Consider the following 24177-nt stretch of genomic DNA (forward strand, 5'->3'; position numbering starts at 1 on the left):
CCAGCTGTCTTATGTAGCTGAAAGCAGAAACCTGTGTCTTGGGTAATTGAGCTCCCCCTCTGCTGCCAGAGTTATCATTTTGCTTATTATGCAGGGATATGTAACACAGCAAACGCAGCCAGACTCTGCTTATTTGGCTCCTCCAAAGAGAAACCACCCTTTTAAATTCAAGCACTGAAATGTGCACCACAAAGACAAGATGGGGGACATGTGGAGGACACGGGCCGGGGCCAAGTGTCACAGCGGGGTTCTTTTGTTAAAGGTCTTTCCAGACTGTGTGTGTGTGTGTGTGGAAAACCTGGAAGAGGACGGAGGGAGATATGAGAGAAGGGCTGTTGACTTAAAAAGGACATGAAATGATCCAAGGAAGTCTATGAGGTGGATGAAGCACGGGGAGGTTGTCAACATGGAAAAAACGTGTGTGTGTGTGTGTGTGCATGCAAGAGAGAGAGAGAGAGAGAGAGGGAGAGAGAGACAGAAGGTTCCGGGGCTGCTGTGTGCAGTACCGGCTGGCAGGGTGGCTGTCAGAATGGCCCTGTTTCCTGTGTCAGCTCTAAAATAGGTCCAAACACAGCAGAGATGCACGACACACTCTGGCTATTTACAGCACTCACACAGTGTGTGCACAGGATGCTGCCAAGTGTATGGAACCAAACGCACTCTGTGTCGTACAGTATCTGATATAAAAAAAATATATATATATATTTTCTCACTTTAAGATAACATACAATATGAAAAGAGAAGGAAATGTTGCACAGAGACGTATCACGATCACATCTACGTTTGTGTGTGTGTGTGTGTGTGTGTAAATGTGAGAGAGTGCGCACATGCCCTTGAACTCCCCATATGTGGGTGTTCTGAGTGTATAGTATGGTAAGGTCACTGTGCCCTGCTTATGCCACTGCACCCACCTCCTGTTCACTGAAACCGTGCTCCCTTTTTTTGTACGTGACAACCAGCAAATCTCACAAATGATGCAGACACGCCGTCACCGGACTGCGCACATACAGTAGGAGCACGAGTAAACACAGACTCAACACAGTATCTATAATAGAGCAGGTTGTTCCGTGAATGTGTGGGTACTTTTCCCATCATTTAATCGTGATTTAATCGCACTGCGTCACCCACTGGTTTCCCATTTTAACACCTCAGCACCATCTTGTTTTTTATAGGACCAGAATGAGTGGAGACGAGCCTGACTGGCAGCTTGTCCACTGCAATCATGTATCTCATGAACGGTACAAGCTGTAAACTGGACACACTCCAGACCATGCTGGACTTTGATTTGGACCAAGATTTGCAAAATGGACACTGTGCTGCATTAAAGAACGAGTGATTGAGACGGTAAACTCCTCAGGAGGAGGCCTAAGCACAACAACAAATAACAAAACATGTACACAAATAACTAGATACAGCTGCGTTGCTTGAGGACGACTCAAGGCTTAGTCTTAGTCATTGCGCTAGTTACAATGTATCGCTGGGTTAAAAGACCAACGGTGTGTCCGTCCAGTCAGCGACGATCGTCGTTGACCGCAGGTAAAGATAAAAGTTAATGTCGTTGTGTTTTCTGCTTTCGGGGATGTGTTTTTTTGTTGTTTTCCTATTTGGTGGTGATTTGCACTTCAGGGCCACCGTAGAAGTGTCTTGACAGTTGTTCTGGGGTCTTCAGACACAAGTATCCAAAATGAAACTAGGAGGTTTGAAAAAGCATTTGAAACAATGACGTTTTCATGGGGGTGGCTAATATTTGTGTCCTCAACTGTACATACAAACTTCTTCTGCTAGAGTCTCCTGCTGCCATTTCTATATGCAGTCTATGTTCCCCCAAGTTTCATCTAGTTAAACTGGTTTGAAGTAGCTTCATTTATTTTCTTTGCTGATGTTTACTGATCAACAGTAACAGATCACTGAGGGACCAAATACACTTAGTCTAGTCCCCAAACATGATGCACTCTCTGGTGCACTCTCATGTTTCCATAAGTTGAGATGAAGTCTCAGCTCCAGATCACATCACGTCTGCAACAGTCACACTAACCCACAGTTGCCACTGACCATTCTACCACAAAATGTTATGTAAAGTTCCAGGAAATCTGTTCGTTGTCACATCACATAATTTACCCAAAGCAGTTTCAACAGTTTGACCACAATTCCACTACACTACATACACTTACATACCCAACTCTCTCAAGTGCAGCGGCGATGCTTCTCACCACCCTGGCCCTTCTTTGTTTGGTGACTCAACCATTTATAAATGAGTGACTCAAGGCGACTTTGGCACAGGCTTATGTTAAGTCACACGTTTGACAGCATTAGGTTGTGGTTTTGTCCGCCCCCACTGTTCCCAAGCAGAGCAACCGTGACTCGATCGACTCCCATCAATGTCTGACATTATCGAAATATTTCCAGGTAGCCTCACCGACTCTTTATCATCATCTGCTGCCAACTCACCGAATGCTGAAACTTTAGGTAACCGCTATACAGAGAGAGATGATATAACATTAACTTTCGGTCCTTGCTTGGTGTTGCTGTGCCACTCGCCCACGCTTTCAGTGTGTGCTTCTCTCTTTTGTTTTTCTAGTTGCATTTTAATTCAAAATTTTCCATCATTGCTTTTAAGCAGGAAGCTGGACAGAATTTTTTTTTTTTTTTTCAGTTATGTTCCACGACTTTCTGACAGAATATTATTGATTATTTCTGGCGCGAGGTAAATAAAAGACACAAAGGACATCTGCAGTATGGGAAAAAAAAAAGTCAGTGACTGTGCATGTGTGCAATGTGTGTGTCGCTGAAAGGAGGAGGTGACCATGAAAGCAGCTATCATTACATGTGGGGGTAATGTGTGCTGATAGCACATGCAGTATGCAAACTGCCGCTAAGAGCACACATCTGTTTTGCACTGATTATTCTCCACTGTTTTTTTACAAGTGTAACCCAGGTGGGGCGTTTGATGTCTTGCCACATCTTTTTAACACATTTCTTGTCCCACTTTGTGCAGCTGTCACAGCATTGATTTTTGTAGACTTCTTCTGAATGGCGGTTGAATAAAAACCATTATAATGTGCTGCTGTGGCATGGGGGAAAAAAAATGACATTTTAAAGATTGTAATTTATTGTTTTGTCTTTTTTTTACAAATCTAATAGACTTTTACAAGCTTCGGGAAGTATTTGTTCCACAAACAGTGGTTGACGCTGCTTACACTTAACCTCTTCTCCGCGTGATGAGCAGACTCTGTTAATTACTCCGTAAATGTCTTCTCCTACAATCCAGACCCATGTGATTGTTTCTGTGGTCGTGTGGAGCTGCTTGGATATTCGCTCAGCCAGTCTCAGACGTGTACATCTGATCGCCTGCATCAGTTTTCTGGCATTGGGGTCTCTCAGACAGATTGGGCGAGGAGAAGGAGGAGGAGGGGAAAACTTATCTCCAAAAGAGATAAGGCGGCGCAGGCCTTTCTCAAATTATACTGAAATTATTTGAATTGCCAGTGAGAGCAGCAGAGTTTTGCCTGTATCGGCCTCTACCTATCCTGCACCACACGTGTGTTCCTCTTTCCTCATGGCATCCGTCACCTCATTGTCTATACTTTTTAGAAACACATGCGACTGTCAAGCGTAACGAGTGGGAGTTGGAGGGAACGTGAGTGTGGATTTCTGTCAGTGTGCACCTGTGTTTGGAGCGTGGCGACATACAGAGCCTGTGTTTAACATCAGGCACAATATGACCAAGCCTTGAACCAGAAAAGTGAGACAAGGAATCCTGTTGTATTAGGTCGGCGTGTGTGTATATGTGTGTGTGTGTGTGTGTGTGTGTGTGTGTGTGTGTACGCGTCTTGTGTGCACTTGTGCTTCTTGAACCGTAGAGCTTGGGTCAGGTGCCTCCAGTGTTGGGCTTAAAGCTGCTTTGAATGGGCCAAGCTTTGCTCATCTTCTGTCTAATCTTCCTGCTCTGGTGAGTGTTGGGAGGAGGAGGGGGAGAAAAAAAAAATCCATAGTCTTTTCATTCTCCTGTGACCAATGTGCCTGTGAGACAACAGCCGTGGGAATGGAGATGGATACACGCAGCCCTGCCTCTGACCTCCCTCTACTCCAACACAAGGGTGGAGATAAACAGGGCCACAAGGATCGCTAACATCTTTCTTTCTCAGGCGCACACACTCATTGAGACACACACACACACACACACACACACACAGACATCTCATTAAAGCAATAGTAGGTGAATGTTGCAACACCACTGTGCCAGTGGGAGAGAGGTCTATTAAGGATACTATCAAGAGACGGCGGAAGGAAATGAGTGTCAGTGCGCTGGCTCGGCGTGCATCTAATTTTGGTATGACACATGTGTTTGACGTATGTCTCGTTCTGACCCAGGGGATCTAGCCAAGGAGTTAGTATTAATACTTATTGGCTGAATCATTATGATAATGCGGTGACTAGAGAGTTGGCGAAATAATTCTTACGCTACATTTCTATTACCCAAAGCGTGTGCTGTAGAGATTCTGCACGTTGCAGGGGTGAGACGAAATATTGATACGGCAATATTTCATCCTTGTGACTTGTGAGATATGATGCATTGATATGCTGATGCCAAAAATGTATATTTTAATTCAAAGCCGCAGTGCATAGCTTTAATTTTTTGACAAGCAATACTATCAGACCTGACTGAAGATGTATTTGTTTGTATACAGCAGCAGCACAGAGATGGGCAGGGGCAGGACGCATTTATCTTTAAGCATTAACTTCTTTCCGTGGGTATCTCTGTTTATGGTCATACTGTGTAATGTTGCATCCGTCTAGCTTTACTAGGGCAATTTTGCTGTTTCCGCCCATCACTTCCTTTATGTAGCATGGGGGTGTTGCTGGGTGACATGACATCTAAACACCATTGCACTGAATAATACAGAGTCATGTGGAGCTGATAGGCTTAATCGCTTATGACCATCATGACAATCAGGCCGCCTGGATTTATTTTGATTTTATGGCTGTAGAATTGTCAAAAAAATGTTCACATAACGAGTGCTTCTGCTTCTTTTTCCCAAGATAACTTTCACTTTCGATTTCTGTCAGTTATTCAAATGCTTAGGAGAAGCTGACATCACAAACGTGTGACGCGCTGGTGAATCTTGTCTATGATTGGATGGTCGTTCCGCGGGGTCACACCCTGAACAGATCAGCAGTCCAAAGTTTTTGAATTTTCTAGATATCACAAACGGTCTAATGAGAAGTACACATGCAGAAGCCTGGACATGAGCTTGACCCTTAGCCACCAAAATCAAATGAGTTGAGTCAATGTTTGTGCCAAATTTGGCACATTTTGATTATTAGCTACACATGTTACCAGTGTGGAGGCATAAAATCCGGCACTTTTGTCCATTTCCTGCCAAATTCGACTCATCAGCGTCACTATTCCACCGCTTTGTAGTGATATTATTGTTATCTCAGGCCACGTTACCCTGTGATTCCTACCCCTGGTGCATAAATGTCCAAAAGTGAGAAAGACAACAAAAGCAGCCAGATTGTGTTTAGAGCAGGCACTTCATCCTAAATTACTCTTCCCTCCTCTCTGTTTCCTGGGGATTTTGGAGTGATACTCCCCTCCTGCTCCCTCGCTCCCACAGCTGTCAAAACCCGTCACCACAACTATTCTGCTCCAGCAGCAGAGATGGAGACAAAGTTTTGTCCCTCTCCATCACCCTGCTTTCAGGTCCCTCTCCCTGATGGCAGTTGTGGCTTACCAGACTGTATATTGAGCATGCATTTGTCTGTATCTTACTATTTTCAGTCATGACCTATTGGTTTATAGACAGAACAAGAAAACAACCCATGTTTTAGTTTTTTGCTAACAAGAGGCTCGTGCAGTAGAATGTCAAAAGGCCATTCCTTTGGTCATGGCTTATTTCCATAGAGATGCATGTGTCTTATTATGGTTTGTCAGAGGTCATTAGTGTAATCTAAGCAGACAGAAGTTTATACTGAGAAAAAGTGCACTGTAGTATTCTCTTTCTGTTTGTGTCTGTGTGCTTTTTAAAAATGTCTATATGCAGCCACTTCCGATAATGTCATCCTACACTTCTCTCCACTCTTCGCAACCAGAGACTATCAGCTGTGAACTCATTGCTCTCCTTTAATGGCCAGGTCACTTAGAAGAAAACAGAAGAAGAAGGGAAAACTAGAGCATTGCATAGCAGAGAGGATGCACAATTGAAAACGAGGGAGAAAAAAATGTTTCCTTACTTGGGCGAAAGAGTTAACCGACTCAGATTTTTTGGTCTCTCTCTTCTGTTTTTGTCTCAGCCACAACTTTTATTTTTTCTTTCCTGGGGGCCAGGAAAAGTCGACCAACGGAGGTCACAGCTTGGTCTGGCCTGGTGTGCTTGTGCTAAACTGCAGAGATTAACCTCCGGACACATGGCCATGAATCAAACATGCCTCTTTGGTAGCGAGGTGACATGCAGAAGTGTGCCGTTCCAAAGGCTCCACACACAAAAGCTCTAGGGTCTGTCATTTGTTTCCTCCCCCACATCCCAGTAGCCATGACAAAAAAAAACAAAAAACTTTAGCTGACAAAAATAGGAGTCGTCATACTGTAATAAACTCTGAACATGTCGGTGACTGCCGGAGAAACGATAACCAGAATTTCGTGAGCGATTTGCAGCCGAAATCAACAGCTTCACGACAGACTACATCCTCAGGTGTTTGAGTCAAGTGACGAGATTTCACAGTGGGAGGTGGTGTGAGATTTATCGGCTACATTTGCTAGCTTTTTTCAGACTTGTGGACCCTACACTTTAAGAGCCAGTCTCTACAGAATGATCTTCTCTGTCAGGTCTCTGAGGCCAAATGCTCTCCAAGGGTGACACTACCCAAACTCTGTAATTATAGAACGCAAAAAGCATTCTTCAGCCTGGTTAACCAGAACTATGAGAGAGAGGGACAAATATTTACACCCCCCCCACCCCTTCCCTCTGTTCCTCCTCCTTTAACGCGCCCCCACCCCAATAATTTAACAGTAAGACCAACTCAGCCTTGTAAACACAATAGTTATGTCTGCGCTCACGGAGCCATGAAGCAGACATACAGGCTCCACTACCCCAGCAGCGACTACTAATACAGTCTCCTCTCCTCTCCTCTCCTCTCCTCTCCTCTCCTCTCCTCTCCTCTCCTCTCCTAACCCTCTCTCAGATTAAATGAGGAATCACAGAAACTCAGTCGGATATTTTTTTTTTAGCAGTGAACAATCAACGTATCAGCGTTGGATTTTAAATGTGTTGTGTAACTGGACACAGTGTCTTTCACAGTGTCAAGTCAAAAAAAGAAAAGAAAAACAACTTTATCAACGTTTCTTATCTCAGTTTTATTATTTCAGTTTAGACGACAGAGGCTTCAACAGGCCATCGGGGGAAGTTGTCAAACTACAGTGCAACAGTTGGACCGAATGATACTTTAGATATTAAATTTCAACCCTCAAGGTCAAAGGCCGGTGCTCAAACTTTTATACAACACCAACTCTAAGGGATAGAATACTTTTAAATCATCCATCCATCCATCCATCCTTTATCTACACCATTTATCCTTTGCGGGTCTTGGGAGGAGGAGCTGGAGCCAATCTAAAGCTCAGGACACACTGTAACAGGGGATATGGACAATCGTTGGCTGCGAAGCCAGAGAAATGACGAAGCAAGCAAATGACATGCAAAAAATATTTATATTTATATACTCATATTTATCAACCTTCCTTGTTTACTTTGAGACATGAATACATACGACGCGGAACATCTGGTGTGTTTGATGACCGAGTGATACGATAAAGAAATGCTGAGCACGGGCCCTCTTGCCGCCATTTGGGTCCTCCAGGTCTCCCTTTTTTCAGTGACGTATACGGACTACAGGCACCTGCTGGTAGTCTGTATTTGCAGACACAGAATGTTATGTTCTGCTTGCTCATCATCTCTGGTGTGTGCGAATGCTCGTCCCCCCCCGACACGTGCCAACAGAGGCAGCGGTTGGTCGTTGTTCTCTGCCATTGGCCTTTCATCAAGGTCCTGGGCTTTAAATGACCTTGCGAGGCAGAGAACACGGTGGACCAACGTCTATTTCAGGGGCAACATAAAGAGAGCCACCGTCACCCTATCTGCGTGTCTTTGGACTGCAGGAGGAAGCTGGAGAAAACCCGTCCGCACACGGAGAGAACATGTTAACACGACACATTCAAATCCTTTGAATTTGTCGGAAATACGCCAGAAGGAAGGAAGTGTCGCGCTTTATAGCACGCCTCTCAGTCATGCATTACACATCGGACTGTTTGTCCCAACACACTGTAAACAATGTGATTAAACCTCAGGCTTTCATTTCTGTGTCTGCGCATGCATTATGGCGATCATGGATTGATTAAATATCCTAACTCATTTTAATTAAAACACATAAAATAAGGAATAGCAACATACGGCGCATACATTCTTGTCTAATTGCAAAAACACTGACGGAATCGTATTGTCTCAAAGACTATTTGTGTTTGATGTTAACAGGCAAGCGCAATGCATTAAGCCTGGGATGTAAGTAATGTGCACTTAGACATTGCCCGCCACACCGCATGGACAGCATCGTTTAGCGTGCAGCCATAACTCTGTTAGGCTGCTGCTGCTGCTCTCACTGCCTCTCTTTCACCCGGTATCTCTGCTGGTCTCTCGTCCCATTGTCACTCGCTGTATACGTTTCATAAATGCTAGTGTGGAAGATGGAGGATGAGAGAAGATGCTGCAGGTACTGTTCTGTCTCTGGTCCTGTTTGTCTGAGTGACGTAAGATCCTGAAAACAGTCCAGAAACATTTCATGTGATGCCATTGTACCAGGACGTGCATTATAAACTAGTGAAATATGTTATGATTTAAAAGGGGGGGGGGGGCTGAACTCTATCAGTACAAATGCAGGCCTGGCTTCCACAGAGGGGCCAGGCCTGCATTTGTACTGGGTGAATGACTGTGAGAGTTGCTGTATGGCAGGATGAAGTGTGTTCATTTCCTTATTTATTGACTCACTTGCTTTTCTCTGAGTGTTTGAAATTAATAACAGCCAGCAGAAATCAGACAGAGGGATGAAAATCAGCACTTTCCCCGCAGTGAAGCCATTCATCAAGCTAACGAGGGGGAGAATAGGAGTGGAGGAGGTGCGGAGGGGAAAAGTGACGTTTGAGAGGGAGCGGAGAGAGAGAGAGAGAGCGGGAGGGGAGGGAAGCAGGTGCAGTGTGTGGTGGAGGGAGGTGGGGAGGGAGGGAAAGTGACGTTAGGAACAGAGGTGAAGGGAGGGAAGCTTGGTTTGTTTGTGGGGAGGAAGAGGAGAGTCATTTCGAGGATAGCGGGGCAGACAGAGAGGGAGAAGCTATATATCACTCTGAAAAGAGGGGAAGAGATCGAAAAGAAAGACAAGTTTGACATTGGAGTATTAATAGCGAGGGACGCGGGGAACAGACGGTTTACTCCAGACTGGCTGAGAGATTGGCATGAAAAACAAAGCAGTGAAGACACGCGTTATGTTTTAATACATTGTTGGGGTGGAATGTTTTTGGGGGTTTTTTTGTTGCTTATTCTGAGTTGCTTTGTCTTAATTCATTGGTCACCTCCATTGGAAGGAGGGTTGTGTAACAGGGCTGCAACCTGGCTGTCTGATTTCCAAGGATTTCTGAGAGCGACTGCACCTTAAATGGTGGCCAACAATGAAAACTGTCAAGAAAGCAGACTTTTTAAGTGCGTACAAAAACAAAGTGAGTCATTATAACTTTGTTTGGTTCTAAACTATTTGTGTGGCATTTCACATGTCACCAGTGACAGCATTGGGGAGCAGGACAAGCTGCTGTTGGGATAGAGAAATCTTCACATAAAAGACTGTTTCATTTCAGTGAGTCCCTCAGTCCTTTCATATGTCATCAGGTTGTGACATCCAACGAGATGCGCGCGCTTCCAGGCTGGTGCAAGACAAACCTCTTCTTCACTGTGACCAGACAGTAAAAAAAAAGTACTAACAGTATTAGTTTTTTTCTTTTCCTTTCCTTTCTTTCTCTTGATGGGTGATGATGGGCCTGCCCTCTCTGGCAAGCCCTCGCCCTTCCGATGACTTGGTCTTGGTTCTGCTCTACCTCACTGACAGTCCACCAGAGACCCAACAGTATCTCACACCCAGAGCAGGGCTGACTAAGCACTTACTGCTGAGCCTCGCTTCTCAGAGCGCGAGAGGAGTGCCACGCTGAGAACTCTGCCACAGGAAAATAATTAGCAAAGTGGAGCTCTGCCCAAATACACAGAGCTAAATCTAGTACCACTTCACATACAAAGCCATAAATGCAGCCATAAATCCTTTCTTTCTTTCTTTCTTTCTTTCTTTCTTTCTTTCTTTCTTTCTTTCTTTCTTTCTTTCTTTCTTTCTTTCTTTCTTTCTTTCTTTCTTTCTTTCCCAAAAGCATTGTCCACAAACCAAAGATACTAGAAAGCAGAATGTGTTCAAATCAAAACAGACTTTGCCATATCACAACACAACAGTTCACACAATGAGCAAGCAAAAAAAAAAAAACCTACCAACAAAAGATTGATTGACTATCAAAATAATTTAGGAGTGGATCAATAAAGAAACGAGTCAGTTTATGGCTGCTGCCAAAATTGAAATGTAATCATCCGTAGTTCTAATACCACAGGATGAACGTAAGAGAACTGCTGCTGAATCTCTGTATGAAAGCTAATGGATGTTTTCCTCCGTCTGAGTCCAAACTGAGAACATCCTGCTGTCTCCCCTGTAGTGACGCAAACCGTGCCCATCTCACTGTACATGGATATCTGTAATTTTAAGTTTAAAGTTAGACCACAGTGTCTTTGGCCACCGAGGCTAAATATAGCCGGCTCCTCCTGAGCAGTCTCCAGTTTCTCACTCCTTTCCTAGAGGCAGGTGGAGCAGGGAGGAGGATTGGGGGAAGGAGGGATAACACCCAGTCTTGAATAAATCATCGCTCGACTTTTGACCCATATGGAGCAGGAGGTTGTTTTTGTACTTCTGTATTGCGCTCTCTCCCCTCCTCTCTGGCCTCTGTACCCCCCTCCCATCTCATTCATTTTCTCCTCCACATGACAGGTCAATCTGGATCGATTTCATCTGCCCTCAACGACTCAACATCCTCGCACCCAGAAATAGAGCTCTGTGTGATAGAGGAGCCTCCGACTAACAGTTACTGTTAGCACGCAGCTCTAAAAGAGACGGAGGGGGCAAGTGAGGCTTCACTTTGAAGACATTCAATTTCCAACTTTCAAAAGGACACTTGTGAAAATGGGAGCCGGATCGTTATGACTATCACCGCTGTGTGTGTGTGTGAGACATTGTTTCTGCCCAACCACCCTGGTGTGCCCCCTTCACGTGGTCAGTGGCCTTGTGTACCTGCCACATTATGCTATAATGTGATCACACACGTGCAAACACACTCGAAAGACAAACACGCATATCTGCCTCCCCAATCTTGCACTCTCCTCTCTTTCTCACGGCCTCTTTCACACACTTACAGTGCATATAAACACACCTGGTGTTTTATCTTTGTCAGTGTAATCTGGGTGCCTCAGCTCCCGACTGGGCTCTGAACTCCAGTGTTTCTTTGCATGTGTTTGCCTTCATCATAACACCCAACGGAAGTCTCGTACAATGTGAACCTCCCTCTGTGGCCTCGCCAAACTCCACATTTCGCATATGAGCCAGGAAAATCCCCCCTCTTTTTCTTTTTTTTTTTTGCAAAGAAGGGGTATCGGCACGGAAGCATGACGTCCAGGCCGGAGTTAGGACACTCTTTCCCCAGGCAAGGACACCGAGAACTGGCTCTCCGTCTCCATCACTCAGTCTGTCCTCCTGGAGCTACGTGGCCAGACTGCTCATCACCCACCCCACCACACACACACATACACACACACACCCCACCGCCCTCCTCATATGCATGGATTTGCATAAAACAAAGACACAGCTCTGCCTGCAACGTCTGCCATGACTGAGGCCGCTAAGAACACGACGGACCACACCGCTCGCGCAAGCTCGGCTGGCAGGTTGTCAGACGTCACTATATGGAAGCGTCGTGGAAAGGGAACTGAGATTTACGAGGCTGACTAAGATAGACACCCTCATGGTTTTCCACTTTCATTCGCTTAACATCCGCTCCCCTGGCATTGTTTATATTTGACAGCCCTCAGCAGTGAGCAGAGGGCACCTAATTCACGGCGATGACGTGGAGGGGGAAGAATCACACAGCACTTAAAACACTTCATCTAAAGATGATTTGTCCTTGTCTTCCCTGATGGCTTTTGTCCTTTTTTCCCCCCTCTTGAAGTTAAGTGGAGCTGGAGAAAGGCCAGCCACTGATTCCACACCCCACACACACACACACACACACACACTTAGAGACAATCAAGTAAATAACACTGGATACCAATGCCTGTAGCCACAAACATACACACTTATTCTACTCCACCAAGGTGAAAAGATATGAGCGCAAGCTCATCCCTGAGCATCATGTAACCCATCACATCCTGCTGGTTCGCTCTCGGACAACCGGTGAAAACAGTACAAGAACACTTTGGTTCTTACTTCTCTCTCGCTGCTTTTCTCCCCACAAAATCTGAACTTGTATTTTACATTTGAATGGGTGGATATAATCTGGTACTTGAGTGTGCATGTAGTACTTGGCAAAGTTACGGCATTCGAGGGCCGAGAAAGAAGTGAAGGAGCAAGATATTGTCAACATAAACAAGGAGAATGCTCTTCAGCATATGAATAGGAGCTGACACTAAAGTGCATTACGGGCCTTACAGATGTACAGTAAACAATATGGAACTCCACTCAATAATTAATGGGAATTAATATTGTATTGTTGTGTATGACTTTAATACTTTATGACGATGCTTGATATTATACACTATGTACGACGTCTGTGTTTTAATTTGACTTTGCAGAGGGGGAAACAAAAACTAACGTGCTTAAATAGATCAAGAGTGTTTTACCTCAGGAAGCCAAGGGCACAGAGGAACGGAGCTGGAAATCACAGATGGAGGAATTTTCTCGATGACCTAAAGGAGCAAATGAGATCAGACAAAACATAACGTTGGAAAAATTAGTGCCAGAGTAAATAGACATTGTGTCGCGAGCCCCTTTCCTTTTCACATTCTTTATACTGTGCCACACACACACACACACACACACACATGCGGGCACACAAACAATCATAAAGAAACAAGTAGATCCATTTCGTCTGAGACTCGCTCCTCACCTTGTCTGTCTGGTGAAATACAGTACATGTATCGTAGTGAGCATTTGAAGCAGAAGGAAATGTAAAAAAATTTGCATGCAAATAGATTCCACAGGCAGAACCCATGCATCAAGAAGCTGTAACCACAAGAGACAAAAATAAAATATCTAAGCACACAGTGTGTCGTTACAAAGAGCGGGCAAAATAGTATTTATCCCAAGGCCTTTTTATTCCCTGTTTCATTTCATTCATTCTAATAATTGTTCTTATTGAGCTGTCACATATATCACAGCAGTGTTTGCCTTTCATAAGCACACCTGGACAGATCCAGGGTAACATTTAGAGATATTCACGCTCCCTGTAAACATTGCGACAACAACTGCTCAGGCGTCGACTCGGGTCCCTTTTTAAAAAAAAAAAACACTGAAAACTAAGTGTCGAAAAAAAACAAAAACCTGTGCGTGCGCCCGTACGCCGCAGAGAAGGAAACTTTAAATCACTGCGTTTTCAAATAAATGCCACATAACTCAGATACGGGGAGTTTATAGAACTGCAGGAAAACAGTGGCGATGCAGCATGATGATATTAGTACTGCAGCAGAGGGGGGGGGGTGTATCTGCATCACAAAGTAAGAGCTTTCATCAGGGTGACATATCCTATAGGAAAATGTAAGGAGGGTGTTAACTGTAGAGAAGCTGAAGGAGAAGGTGGAAAAAAAAAACAAAACCGACATGAATGAGCAGACCTGCATATGTCATGATACTCAGCAAAGAAAAAATAATACCTGAATATTAATTATTCCTATTCCTAATCCTCGTAAAAAGGAAGCCGTGAATGGTAAAACACTCACATTTTGAGTGGTTGTCACTCTTTTAAAATCACTGTGGTTTTTATTATTATTGGAAGAAATTTAAACACGACTGTATGCCATTTTTAAAGACTATAATTCCTCTCACTTTTCTTTTTTCTTTTTTTTTTTTAACTCTGTCACCTCGTGTGCAATGGCACTGCCGAGAGATGGTGTTGCATTTATTTAAGTCATTGGCTCTCGGTTTGGGTCCATTTACAGACGTATAAAATTACCCCTCACAAGTCCCGACCACCTCATTACCAACATAACCTGCAGCCAGTCTTTCAAGGACAACTCTCTAATGACACTGTGCGTATTCGCTTAATGTCTGTCTGGAGCGCGTCGAGTGACTTTCTGCCACAAAGAAAGAAAAGAATGTACAGAAAGAGCAAAACGCGCTGTGATAAAATAAGCATCTTAATTGATCCCCGATGTCAGTCTCACTCTGAATAAGCGACTGTTCCTGAGCTCTACCTCCCTCGCACTGTAAAGTGAGAGGAGTCTGTTTGACCCTGTCACTGCTGTGATTCTCCACAGACCATGTGCAGATGTGGCTGCCACCTGGTTTGCACTGAAGCACCTGACTATTCTCACTGTTAACTCTCTCTCGACTGAGCGTTCCATCTAGCGGGGGGGGTTGGAACGCGTCAGTGAGAAGAAGAATGACAAAGTTAGAAGCTGAAAGTAGCTACTTTATCAAAATATCTCGCTTCTGATGAAATGAGTGGGGATGCGCAGATTTATTGTCCTCACATCGGCGTCAGCACATAGTCACCTTGGTGACATCAGGAAAATAAGATTAACTGATACGGTGATGTTTATCTGGGTTTTGTCACTTGGAAAAAAAAAAGAAGTTTAAATTTAATTAAATAAGTCGTTGAAGAAGGGGATATGGAGGTTTGCGATTAAAGGTTGTTTTGAAAATGTACATTTAAATTGTGATTGAAAGATAGTGTGGTCGTGTGATGGGCTCAGAGTTGTTTTTGTCGCAATGACGTCCTTGTGTCCGTGTCACAAAAGAAAACTCAAAGAAACAAAACAGAGATGTCATGATGTCAGGATATATAACAATAAGAAAACATCATCATAAATACACACCTCTTTGTGGGGGAAAAGTAATGTAACACTGTAGTCGTTTCTTATCTTAACTGAAAATAAACTTCCATAACACTAATGCAATTCTTTTCCTGCTATTTGACCTACATTGTAAACTCAGAAGTGACACCCAGTGGACCACACCCAGCCCGAGTCAAGGCGAATTGTCTTTGCGACGCCCGCAACGCAATCCTCCTCGCATAAAGTGAGCATGAGAAGAAAAGTAACTGCACTCTCTGATCGCCAAACGCCGCCACAAACACTACCGAGTGATCTCCATTACACTTCTGTGAACTGTTGAACCATTAGAAACGTCTTATTTTTATCATCCCTCAGACTTAGTGGCTGTTTTTTTCCACTTCTCTGCAGCGACTTGGGGGCGAAAGAAGATAAATGTTTGAAAATAAAACTGCCAGGCATCGGACAAGTGCCACGTCTGCCCTCTCCTAACCGGAGTGCATTATATATATGTGGAGCTATGAGTCATGTTAACATAGTAACTAATATTACACTTTATTTTAACTACTCTCTCTACAGTTTGTATATTTCGTTTCCCCCCCAGAATGTAACAAAATCTATGTATCTAAGCTGTGAGCGTGACTCAAAAGCAGTGGTGAAATACAGGAAATGGGTTAAAAAAAAAAAAAAAAAAAAATGGCAGTGAGTCATCTTAAATTTACTGTGTTCTGTACCATGTCGGATGTGCATGTACGTCTTATTCGATAGATTCTGGGCAGAGGAAATGAGCATGAGCTCCCCAAGGCAGGGATTACTCTAATGACTTTGAGAGCAGCCTTGTGCGTTGTAACTTTTGACCTCCGCTCATCCTCTTCTGCGAAAGACGACAGACAAGAGAGAGAGACACACACACACACACACACACACACACACTTTTTATCTGCATACCACTAATCGACCTCTCGCACAAGCTGTTGTGAGTTAAGCAACACAGAGGCACAAACAGCAACACAACAGATCCTCTCCAGCGCTTCCTCTGGCACCAGCAAACAAAACGCCTGCAGGAATTCCAAGTCATGCTGCATATCATGCTGTCAGCCCGCATAGCACTAACGTTCCATGTGAGTGCATCATTGGAAGATCGATAGATTTATCACTTACATAACCAGCGTGCGCTTGGTGCCGTGGATATAAGGGGAAACGTCTTCTTTTTTTTTTGCAAATTAGATCATGCAAATGTCTTTTATCTCAAAGAGCAAAAGTATTTGAGTCGAATAAATGCAGAGTGGAACAAAAGGCTGCAGTGGAACTGCACAGGAACATGAATTTGTGTATGTTTGTATTTGTCCTGGTGTGTGCGTGCGTGTGTGTGTGTTTGTGTAGGCTGGTAACTGTGCTCTCATTTCTCGTGTGTGGTTAGCGTGTTCTTTCAGTTGTACTACATGGTCATTAGAAGTTGAACTGATGTCTCCCAATAAGGAAACAGTCAACAATAAAAAAAAAAGCTTAAGAGCCTAACAAGGCAACCACATTTATATATTTAACATTCCACTTAAAACACAACAAGAACAACAAAAAAGCCAGCGTACAAATGCATCGCTTTTAGAGAACAAGAGTCAAGAGGAAATCATTTTCTCTTTGAAATGGCAAGCCCAGAAATGTGTTATTTAAAGAGGCCGGTGGGGAGGGGGGGGGGGGACAGTTATCCACGGTTTAATTCATTGTTGTAGTTAATATGAAATATCAAAACGTAGCGGCACTATTGCTCCGATCAAATAGATGTAATTAGATAAATTGAGGAAGAGGGAGAGCGGCTTGGCTGTAAATTGCGTGGTGTGTGCATGCTAAGACCCAACACTGGCACAGCTGCATGGAGCTGCGCTCGCGATTTATCATCTCTACATCGCAGGAGCCAGTGGCCCACACCACTATTAATCATCAGCAAAATCATTTAATTCAGCCCGAGCCCGCCTATTGTCTCAGTTTCTCCCCTCACTCTGGGCAAATCATCCACCACAGCAGCACCTCAGAGGAGATCACACGACACAGAGTGGGATACAAGTGTTGGGTTAAAACTTGTTGTTTTTGACAGACTATTCAGCACATTATCACTGGTATTTAACGTTCATGTTGTCGTATGACATTTATAATGACAAAAGTGACAGCCGATCACTGGGTGCTTTAACAGAGTGACAGTGTGGTGTCTTTTTTTTTTTTTTTTTTTTTAAATGAAAAGTGTCTACACATATAAACTCGGCTTAACTTGCAATAAGCGGACAAATCTGGACAGATTGTGTCCTCAGGAACCTTTCCCTTTTTTTCATTGTGTATTTTGGCTCATTGCTCTTCCTATTTCAACAAACAAATAGTTCTGGAACAGTGAAACAAGATGCCCTCGAGGCTGTATTCCTTGTCCTAGTGGTTGCAAAAGAACTTTTTTGCGCTTGTGTTCGTGGAAAACGTGGCCTTGTCGGTTGGTGCTGCAGCAGCAGCAGTGAAAATAAAAACAGTTCTGTTGAAAGACATCAAAAAATGAGACGTTTGAGCGCTCGCAGAGATGCATGATTGCGTAGAGAGGCGCTGGGCCTCTTTCGCTTGCCGCAGCAGCTGACTTGTATTGGCACCTTCTCTGGTGCCCCCTCACATGCCTGACATGGCTTTGCCCTCGCTGCTGTACCTCCCACCCCCACTGCCGCCTCTCTGCGAGAGCATACCTACTCCAGGCCAAACATCCAGGCCCACTGACAAACAGGATAGAGCGGGGGTGAAATCAGGGAAAGCCAAATGATGACATGCTAATGACAGTGAGTGAGCGCACACACACACACACACACACACATAGTGTGTGAAAAACACAAGCGACTGACAGGAGGGAGGTACCACACACACACACACACAGAGATCAGGATCAGTGAATGATTGGTGAAAATATGCATCATCAGAAGACATTCACATAGAGATATCATTCTTTCATTTTGTAATTCATGGAAAACACACACACACACAAAGATAAGCACGCATGCACGCACACACACACGCACAGTGAGGGAGAGAGCAACTCACACACACACACACACACACAGAGGGAGGAAGCGAGCGTGGTGAAACAAAATAGTGAACGCTTGGTGAAAATATGCAAGATCACATAGAGACATCATCCGTTCACTTTGTAATTCATGGAAAAACACACACACACACACTCTCACACACATGCACAAATCACAGGCCACATTTGACAATAAATGAACAGGCTGCATAAGTATCATATATTAAACCAGGTGTGGCTTCTGTTATCACAAACAAAGACGTTATTTATGGCCCCTGAGTCTTTGAAATGGGAAAAGCACAGATCATAATTCACCGTGCCGAATACTTTGTGTGCGTTTCAGAGTGGAAATTATGTTAAAATGACACGTTTTGGGATCGCTGTCCGTCAAAAAATATTGCTCGTTCACACTCAATTTGGAGTTTTTGATGAAAAACATATGAAACTTGTGTCTGACGATGTCAGATTTCATATGTGGGCCAGTGCACGTCTCAATCTCTGTGGTTTTATCAACTTATCTGTGACAACTCCTTTCTACAGTACAAGCAGAAATCATGCACCAAAATGAAGACTCTGACCCGTTCTCCTTTTTCCTCCCCCCTTAAATTTGTGGATTTCTTTTGTTCCTGAGAATAATGTTTCTGATTCACCCATTATTATTACATTTTAAGAAATGCAGCACAAAGAAACCCTTAAGTGTGCACTGCAGTCATCTCTACTCTCTTCTAATTCAACTTTCAAAAGCACAAAAGTCAAAAACCATCTCAGGACAGAGTCAAAAAGAAAAGTGGGAAACTTATTGAAGACGATAACATACATTTATTGCATATCATTTAATTGTATGAAATGGAAAAGAAAAGAGAAAAAACGAGCACATATGAACATCACATATGGTTAGTGAGTGAAATAATTTTGCACAGCAAAATATATATATATATATTTTTTAATATATATATACTATATATATATATATATAAGATGAAAGATGAATTAACATATTTTCAAGATTTGTTGGGCGATGGTGCCCTCTCATTTTTTTCTTTTATTATACATGCAGGGTATCAATCCCTGGCGATCTAACAATGTCCAGACATTATCGATTATAATAATTGTTATTGCTTTGAGAATAATGAGCTCGCTCAAGACAAAACAACAGTGTGTGTGTGTGTGTGTGTGTGTGTCTGCCTCCCCCCGCATTGATAATAAAGTATCAATAATAGGTTACGATGAAAACGCAACAGATTCCAAACTGAGATGTGTGCAGATGAATGTAACTCCTCGAGAATTATAATTATTTTCAGTTTGATGAGGAAACACATGGCAGTTTTTTTTTTTCTCTTTAACTTTGATTTTACAGACCGAGGATGAGACACGAGGAAACGTGTGTGGCGGAGGATGTGTGTGAAGCACATGCTGCAGAGAAGCGCTGTTTATACACTCACTTTGGCGCACAGCCAATATATCTATAAAAAAAATGACATTTGTGCAGCAAATTGCCCTTCGCTTAAACCTGTAACACGTGACTTTTTGCAACTCAGATGATAAAAAAAATTACTTAAATTACGCTTTTAAAAAAAAATGTTGACAAATGCACAATGGAATAATCTTTAAATAACAATATAAGCTTTAAGCAACAGTCTAAACTTCCAGGAAATTGACTGGTGGTGATTTTCCTCATAAGTCTTTTTTTGTCCCCCCACACACACACACACTTTAACAGCAGGATCCCCGCTGATCAACTTCCACCAGGAACGGGGGGTATTGCGCATTCACGGCAGCCCATAATGATGACAGGCTATGGTGGTGCTGAAATGCACTTGTATAGATTTACGGGGAGGGGGTGAGGGTGAAGGAGGTGGTGGTGGTGGTGGTGGTGGTGGAGGAGGAGGGGAAGGAAAGTCTTGTCACTTTTTTGTTTTTGTCCCAAAAAAGTGAGGAGGCCATAAATGAAGGATATGAATGTCATGCTGGAGTCATCCGACAAAAAGGACATCTTCAAGCACAGAAAGGAAGAAAAAAAAACAACAGCCATACATGTCCAGCATGCAGGGCGTCTCAATAACACATCTCTTTTTTTTAAAAAAAACATAAAAACAACAATCAACAGTTCATAATGGATACAAGTCTTTTTGTTGTTGCTCAACACAAAACAAGCAAAAAAAAACACGCATGAGATGATGTGGCGTCAAAACGGCTGCAGGCTCGCAATCCTCCAAGTTTGTCAGACACAAGAATAAACAAAAAAATAAAGTAAAAAAAAAAACATGTCGGTGGATGATGCAGTTTGACAATAATCTGTACATTTGAGTTCAAAGTAAAATGATGAGGGGGAGGAAATAAAAATGAAGTTCAGATGAGTATACTGGGTGCTGGCGTTCATGCACACGTCGTATACTGACTGCTGCTGCTGCGTAAAAGTTGGATCAACTTTCCAAAAGAAATATCATATTTTACGCAGACACCGCAGATCTAATGGACAGCGGTGCAAACCCTTCAGAGACACGGCTTTGCAGAGCTTATGTCGTGAGTGTGGCAGCGTATAGAAAAAAAATTAAAGTTTTCTCAATATGCCTCCCCGAAATTAAATATATTAGATGTTTCCAAATCTTAACAGTCGCAGACTTGAGCAATCTTTAAAATAAATGTTAAAAAAAAAAAAAAAAGAGTATAAAATAAAAAAAAGAAGTTTACAAATGAGTTATTGGTCTAGTGGACTTTGTGTCAAATAAAAACATGTTTGAATGAAAACTTTTTAAAGCGGGGGTGAGTGAGTAACGCAACCGATATTCTTTCTTTTATTTGTTTTTTTTTTTTCTAACTCACATGAAAAACTCCGGGGATGAAGGGTTGTTGTCACTGCTGGATCCATTTTCTCTGAAGCCGTTGCTGATGAGCTTCTCATACTTTTCTTTGTACGCGTCCCTCTCCCGGACCAGCCTGGAGATCTCCTGCTTTAGGTGCTCGACCTGCTGCAGGAGTTGCGACTTCTCTCCCTCCAGGACGTGCCGCTGCTGGACCCGCTTGAAGCGGCAGGACTGCGCGTAGCCTCTGTTCTTTAGGGTCCTCCTCTTCTGTTTCAATCTGATCACCTCTTCTTTGCTGACCCCCCGTAGCTGCCGGTTGAGCTCCCGCACAGACATGGACACCAGCTGGTCGTCAGAAAACCGGTCATCTAAGCGCATGTGTGGGTGACTTGTGCCCGAAGTGCCGTTGCTCTGGACGCCGGGCGCCTGGTGGTGGCCGTTGTTGTGGTGGTGGTGGTGATGGTGGTGGTGCTGCCCTCCGTTCTGAGCCGCTGCCGCAGCGATGACTGCCGACACCACCGCCGCTGCGGAGCCCATCTCTTCCCCAGCCATGGTGCCTCCTGCTCCGGCTGCGCCAGCGAACTGCTGGCTCCGGGCGTAGCCATCGAAGGACTGGAGCTGGTGACTGCTGTTGATCAGCGCCTCGACTGCGTCTTCGGGGCTGAAGCCCAGCGCCTCTGGATTGAGCTGCTGTTGATAACCGGACATCCAGTAGAAATCCTCTATGTGTGTCTTCTGCTCGCTCCCCGAGCCCGGACTGGGCGCCGAGAAGCTTGGGGAAGGGGGCACCGAGCTGCAAGGCGTGCTCATCGGGGTGGAAGACAAGGATCCCCCGGTGATAAGGCGACTGCACTGGCTGATGTTGCGATCGGGCTCCACCGGCTCCTTTTTCACTTCAAACTTCATCAGATCGAAGTCATTAACATATTCCATGGCCAGGGGACTGGTGGGCAGGTCGGAGTTGCTCATTGCCAGCTCTGATGCCATCCTCTTGCTGCTGCTGACAGTCCTCCAAATGGGGTGAAGAGCAGCTGTCAAACTCGGCTGGTTGGGGAAAACGTGAGCCAGTTTGATTTTTGTAAAAAAAAAAAAAAAAAAGCGTTTGTCTCGAGAGTGAAAAATGAAGGGTTTTTCTGCGTCCTGGTTTTTGCAGCCGCTCACTTGCAGGCGCGAGCGTGGAGGAGTTTTTCACACACAGACACAGCAGTGCCGCGCGCACGAGGAGCGGAGTCCGTTTTCAGCATGTGAAACTCGCTCTTGTCTCTCAAACATTTAACACTTTACGGGTTGTTTGTTTGTTTTTGTCCTTCATGGAGACATTGCGCACGCGGAGCGGGGAGAAGAGCACGAGAGTGACGGGAGTGAATGCAGCCGCACACGTTGTACAGCCGCTGACTGGTGGGGCCGATTTTTTAGAGGGATCACACACAGCAGATGAGTTTAAGTGCACTGACGTCAGGCTGGAATGGGAAATTGACTCGGACGAAGAGCCAATCGGGTCGCACTCCGCCACAGCTAATTAACATATTAGTAACCTACGGAAACAAAACTTTTTTTCCCCCCCCAACTGTCAAAGGCCGTCAGCTGACTGTCAGCTGCACACAACAGCTCTCTGACTGTGGGTTATAATATACAGGCTCGTAAGTTTTATACCGAGCAATAATGTAGCATACTGGTTTATTTAATTCCTCTTTTATTACCTTTGAATGGAGTGAAGAAGCATGCAGTCCTATAAATGCAACACATTTAGGGATAGATAGATAGATAGATAGATAGACAATATTTGCATATGTAAGCTCCTTAATTACATATTTATAATCTTTTTTAATATTTTCAACTACAGCTTATTACTTTCTTCTTGACATCCCTTGACATATCCCTCTGTACAAATAACTACAGAATAGTACTTTAAACACTTTTGTGGTACAATAAATAATCCAGAAGTAATCCAGCATCATAGATAACAACTGTTATTATGTTAAAAATGATATAATTTTAAATTATAATTCTACACATTAGGGATGATGATGATGATGATGAGGATGAGAGGTAACTTACAAAGACCTCAGATCAAAAACATGACAGGTGGACAGAGGAGGTTCATCATGCCATTGGCACCATTATAAAACTCAACACTGCCACCTTTTGGTCGTGCCAGAGCATGGGATTCCCCTTTCAGTCAGTAACATAAGCCATATACACACATTTCAAAGAAACTTTCTTCTAAAGGGATTTTTTTTCCCCCTCACTTTAAACACTCACTTTGCACATAAGCAATATCACTGTTTTTTCTTTGACTTTGTTAAGGGAATGCCACCGAACGCTCCCCGTGACTGTCCACTGTGTCACTCGTGAAAAACAAACCTTCACTTCGCCGTGTGTCAGTGGAAGTGAATGCCAGTGAACCCAGTGATCCAAGCTGATATTATGTTGTACAGCCATAAAAATCACTTTATCTGCGCAGTGGCCCAGGCCGTCACAGTGGAGTCATATAAAGCACTCTTGTACTTTGCACTTTATCTCAGTTCAGAGGTCTGCTACTTTTAATTGATCTGTGTACAATAATAACATTGTCTGGGTATTCCTGCCTCCACTGTGTTTGTCCTGTCTAGTTAAGTGGTTGTAATGGTTCAAGCAGCGCTGTGTAAAAAAAAAAAAAAAGGGATATTTTGATTTAGCTGGTGGGCAGAGAGACAGAGACCACTGTGGTTCTTTTTACACATTCTATTCCACAACTTTGCAAAGGCATCACGGTGTCGCCGTGCAGAGTTTCAGCAAACCTGCTAAATTATTTTCATGCATTATGAATTCTTCCACGAGGATGACATTAGTCTGGGAGTTTTACCCCCTGAAATTTTGACTCCCACACTGTGTTAGCGTCAACAGCAGAGTGTAATCAACTGATGACATGTGGCAGTTTACTCATTCAATAATAACACAATTTAGGTGGAGGGGGGGGAAAAGGTGATGTAAGCTATAAGGCCGGGACTCTCTGGCCAGTCAGAGTGATCTGCGTGATGATTTTCTGTGGCTGATTTTTGACAAGTTGCTGACAAATAACCATTTTTTTCCTGTGACAAAAACCTATAATTTCCACCCACCCCCCTCTCTCCAAGTGCATGATCTCATCTGTATGTGTGTGTGTGTGTGTAAAACAGATAATGTG

General features: G+C 43.7%; 1 protein-coding gene across 2 annotated transcripts in view; it reads right to left on the minus strand.

Annotated features, from left to right (window-relative positions):
- Window positions 1-22571, minus strand: part of mafa (MAF bZIP transcription factor a) — a 72872-nt gene extending 50301 nt beyond the window's left edge. For both annotated transcript variants that reach the window (XM_058629180.1, XM_058629181.1), the window contains exons 1-2: window positions 21031-22571; window positions 13014-13079 (exon numbers count right to left, since the gene is read on the minus strand). In XM_058629180.1, coding sequence (XP_058485163.1) covers window positions 13052-13079; window positions 21031-21998 — 996 coding nt within the window. In that variant the 5' untranslated portion in view covers window positions 21999-22571 and the 3' untranslated portion in view covers window positions 13014-13051. The remainder of the gene's footprint in view (window positions 1-13013; window positions 13080-21030) is intronic.
- Window positions 22572-24177: the final 1606 nt, after the last annotated feature.

Source organism: Solea solea, chromosome 5 (assembly GCF_958295425.1).
Source record: "Solea solea chromosome 5, fSolSol10.1, whole genome shotgun sequence".
Lineage (NCBI taxonomy): Eukaryota > Metazoa > Chordata > Actinopteri > Pleuronectiformes > Soleidae > Solea > Solea solea.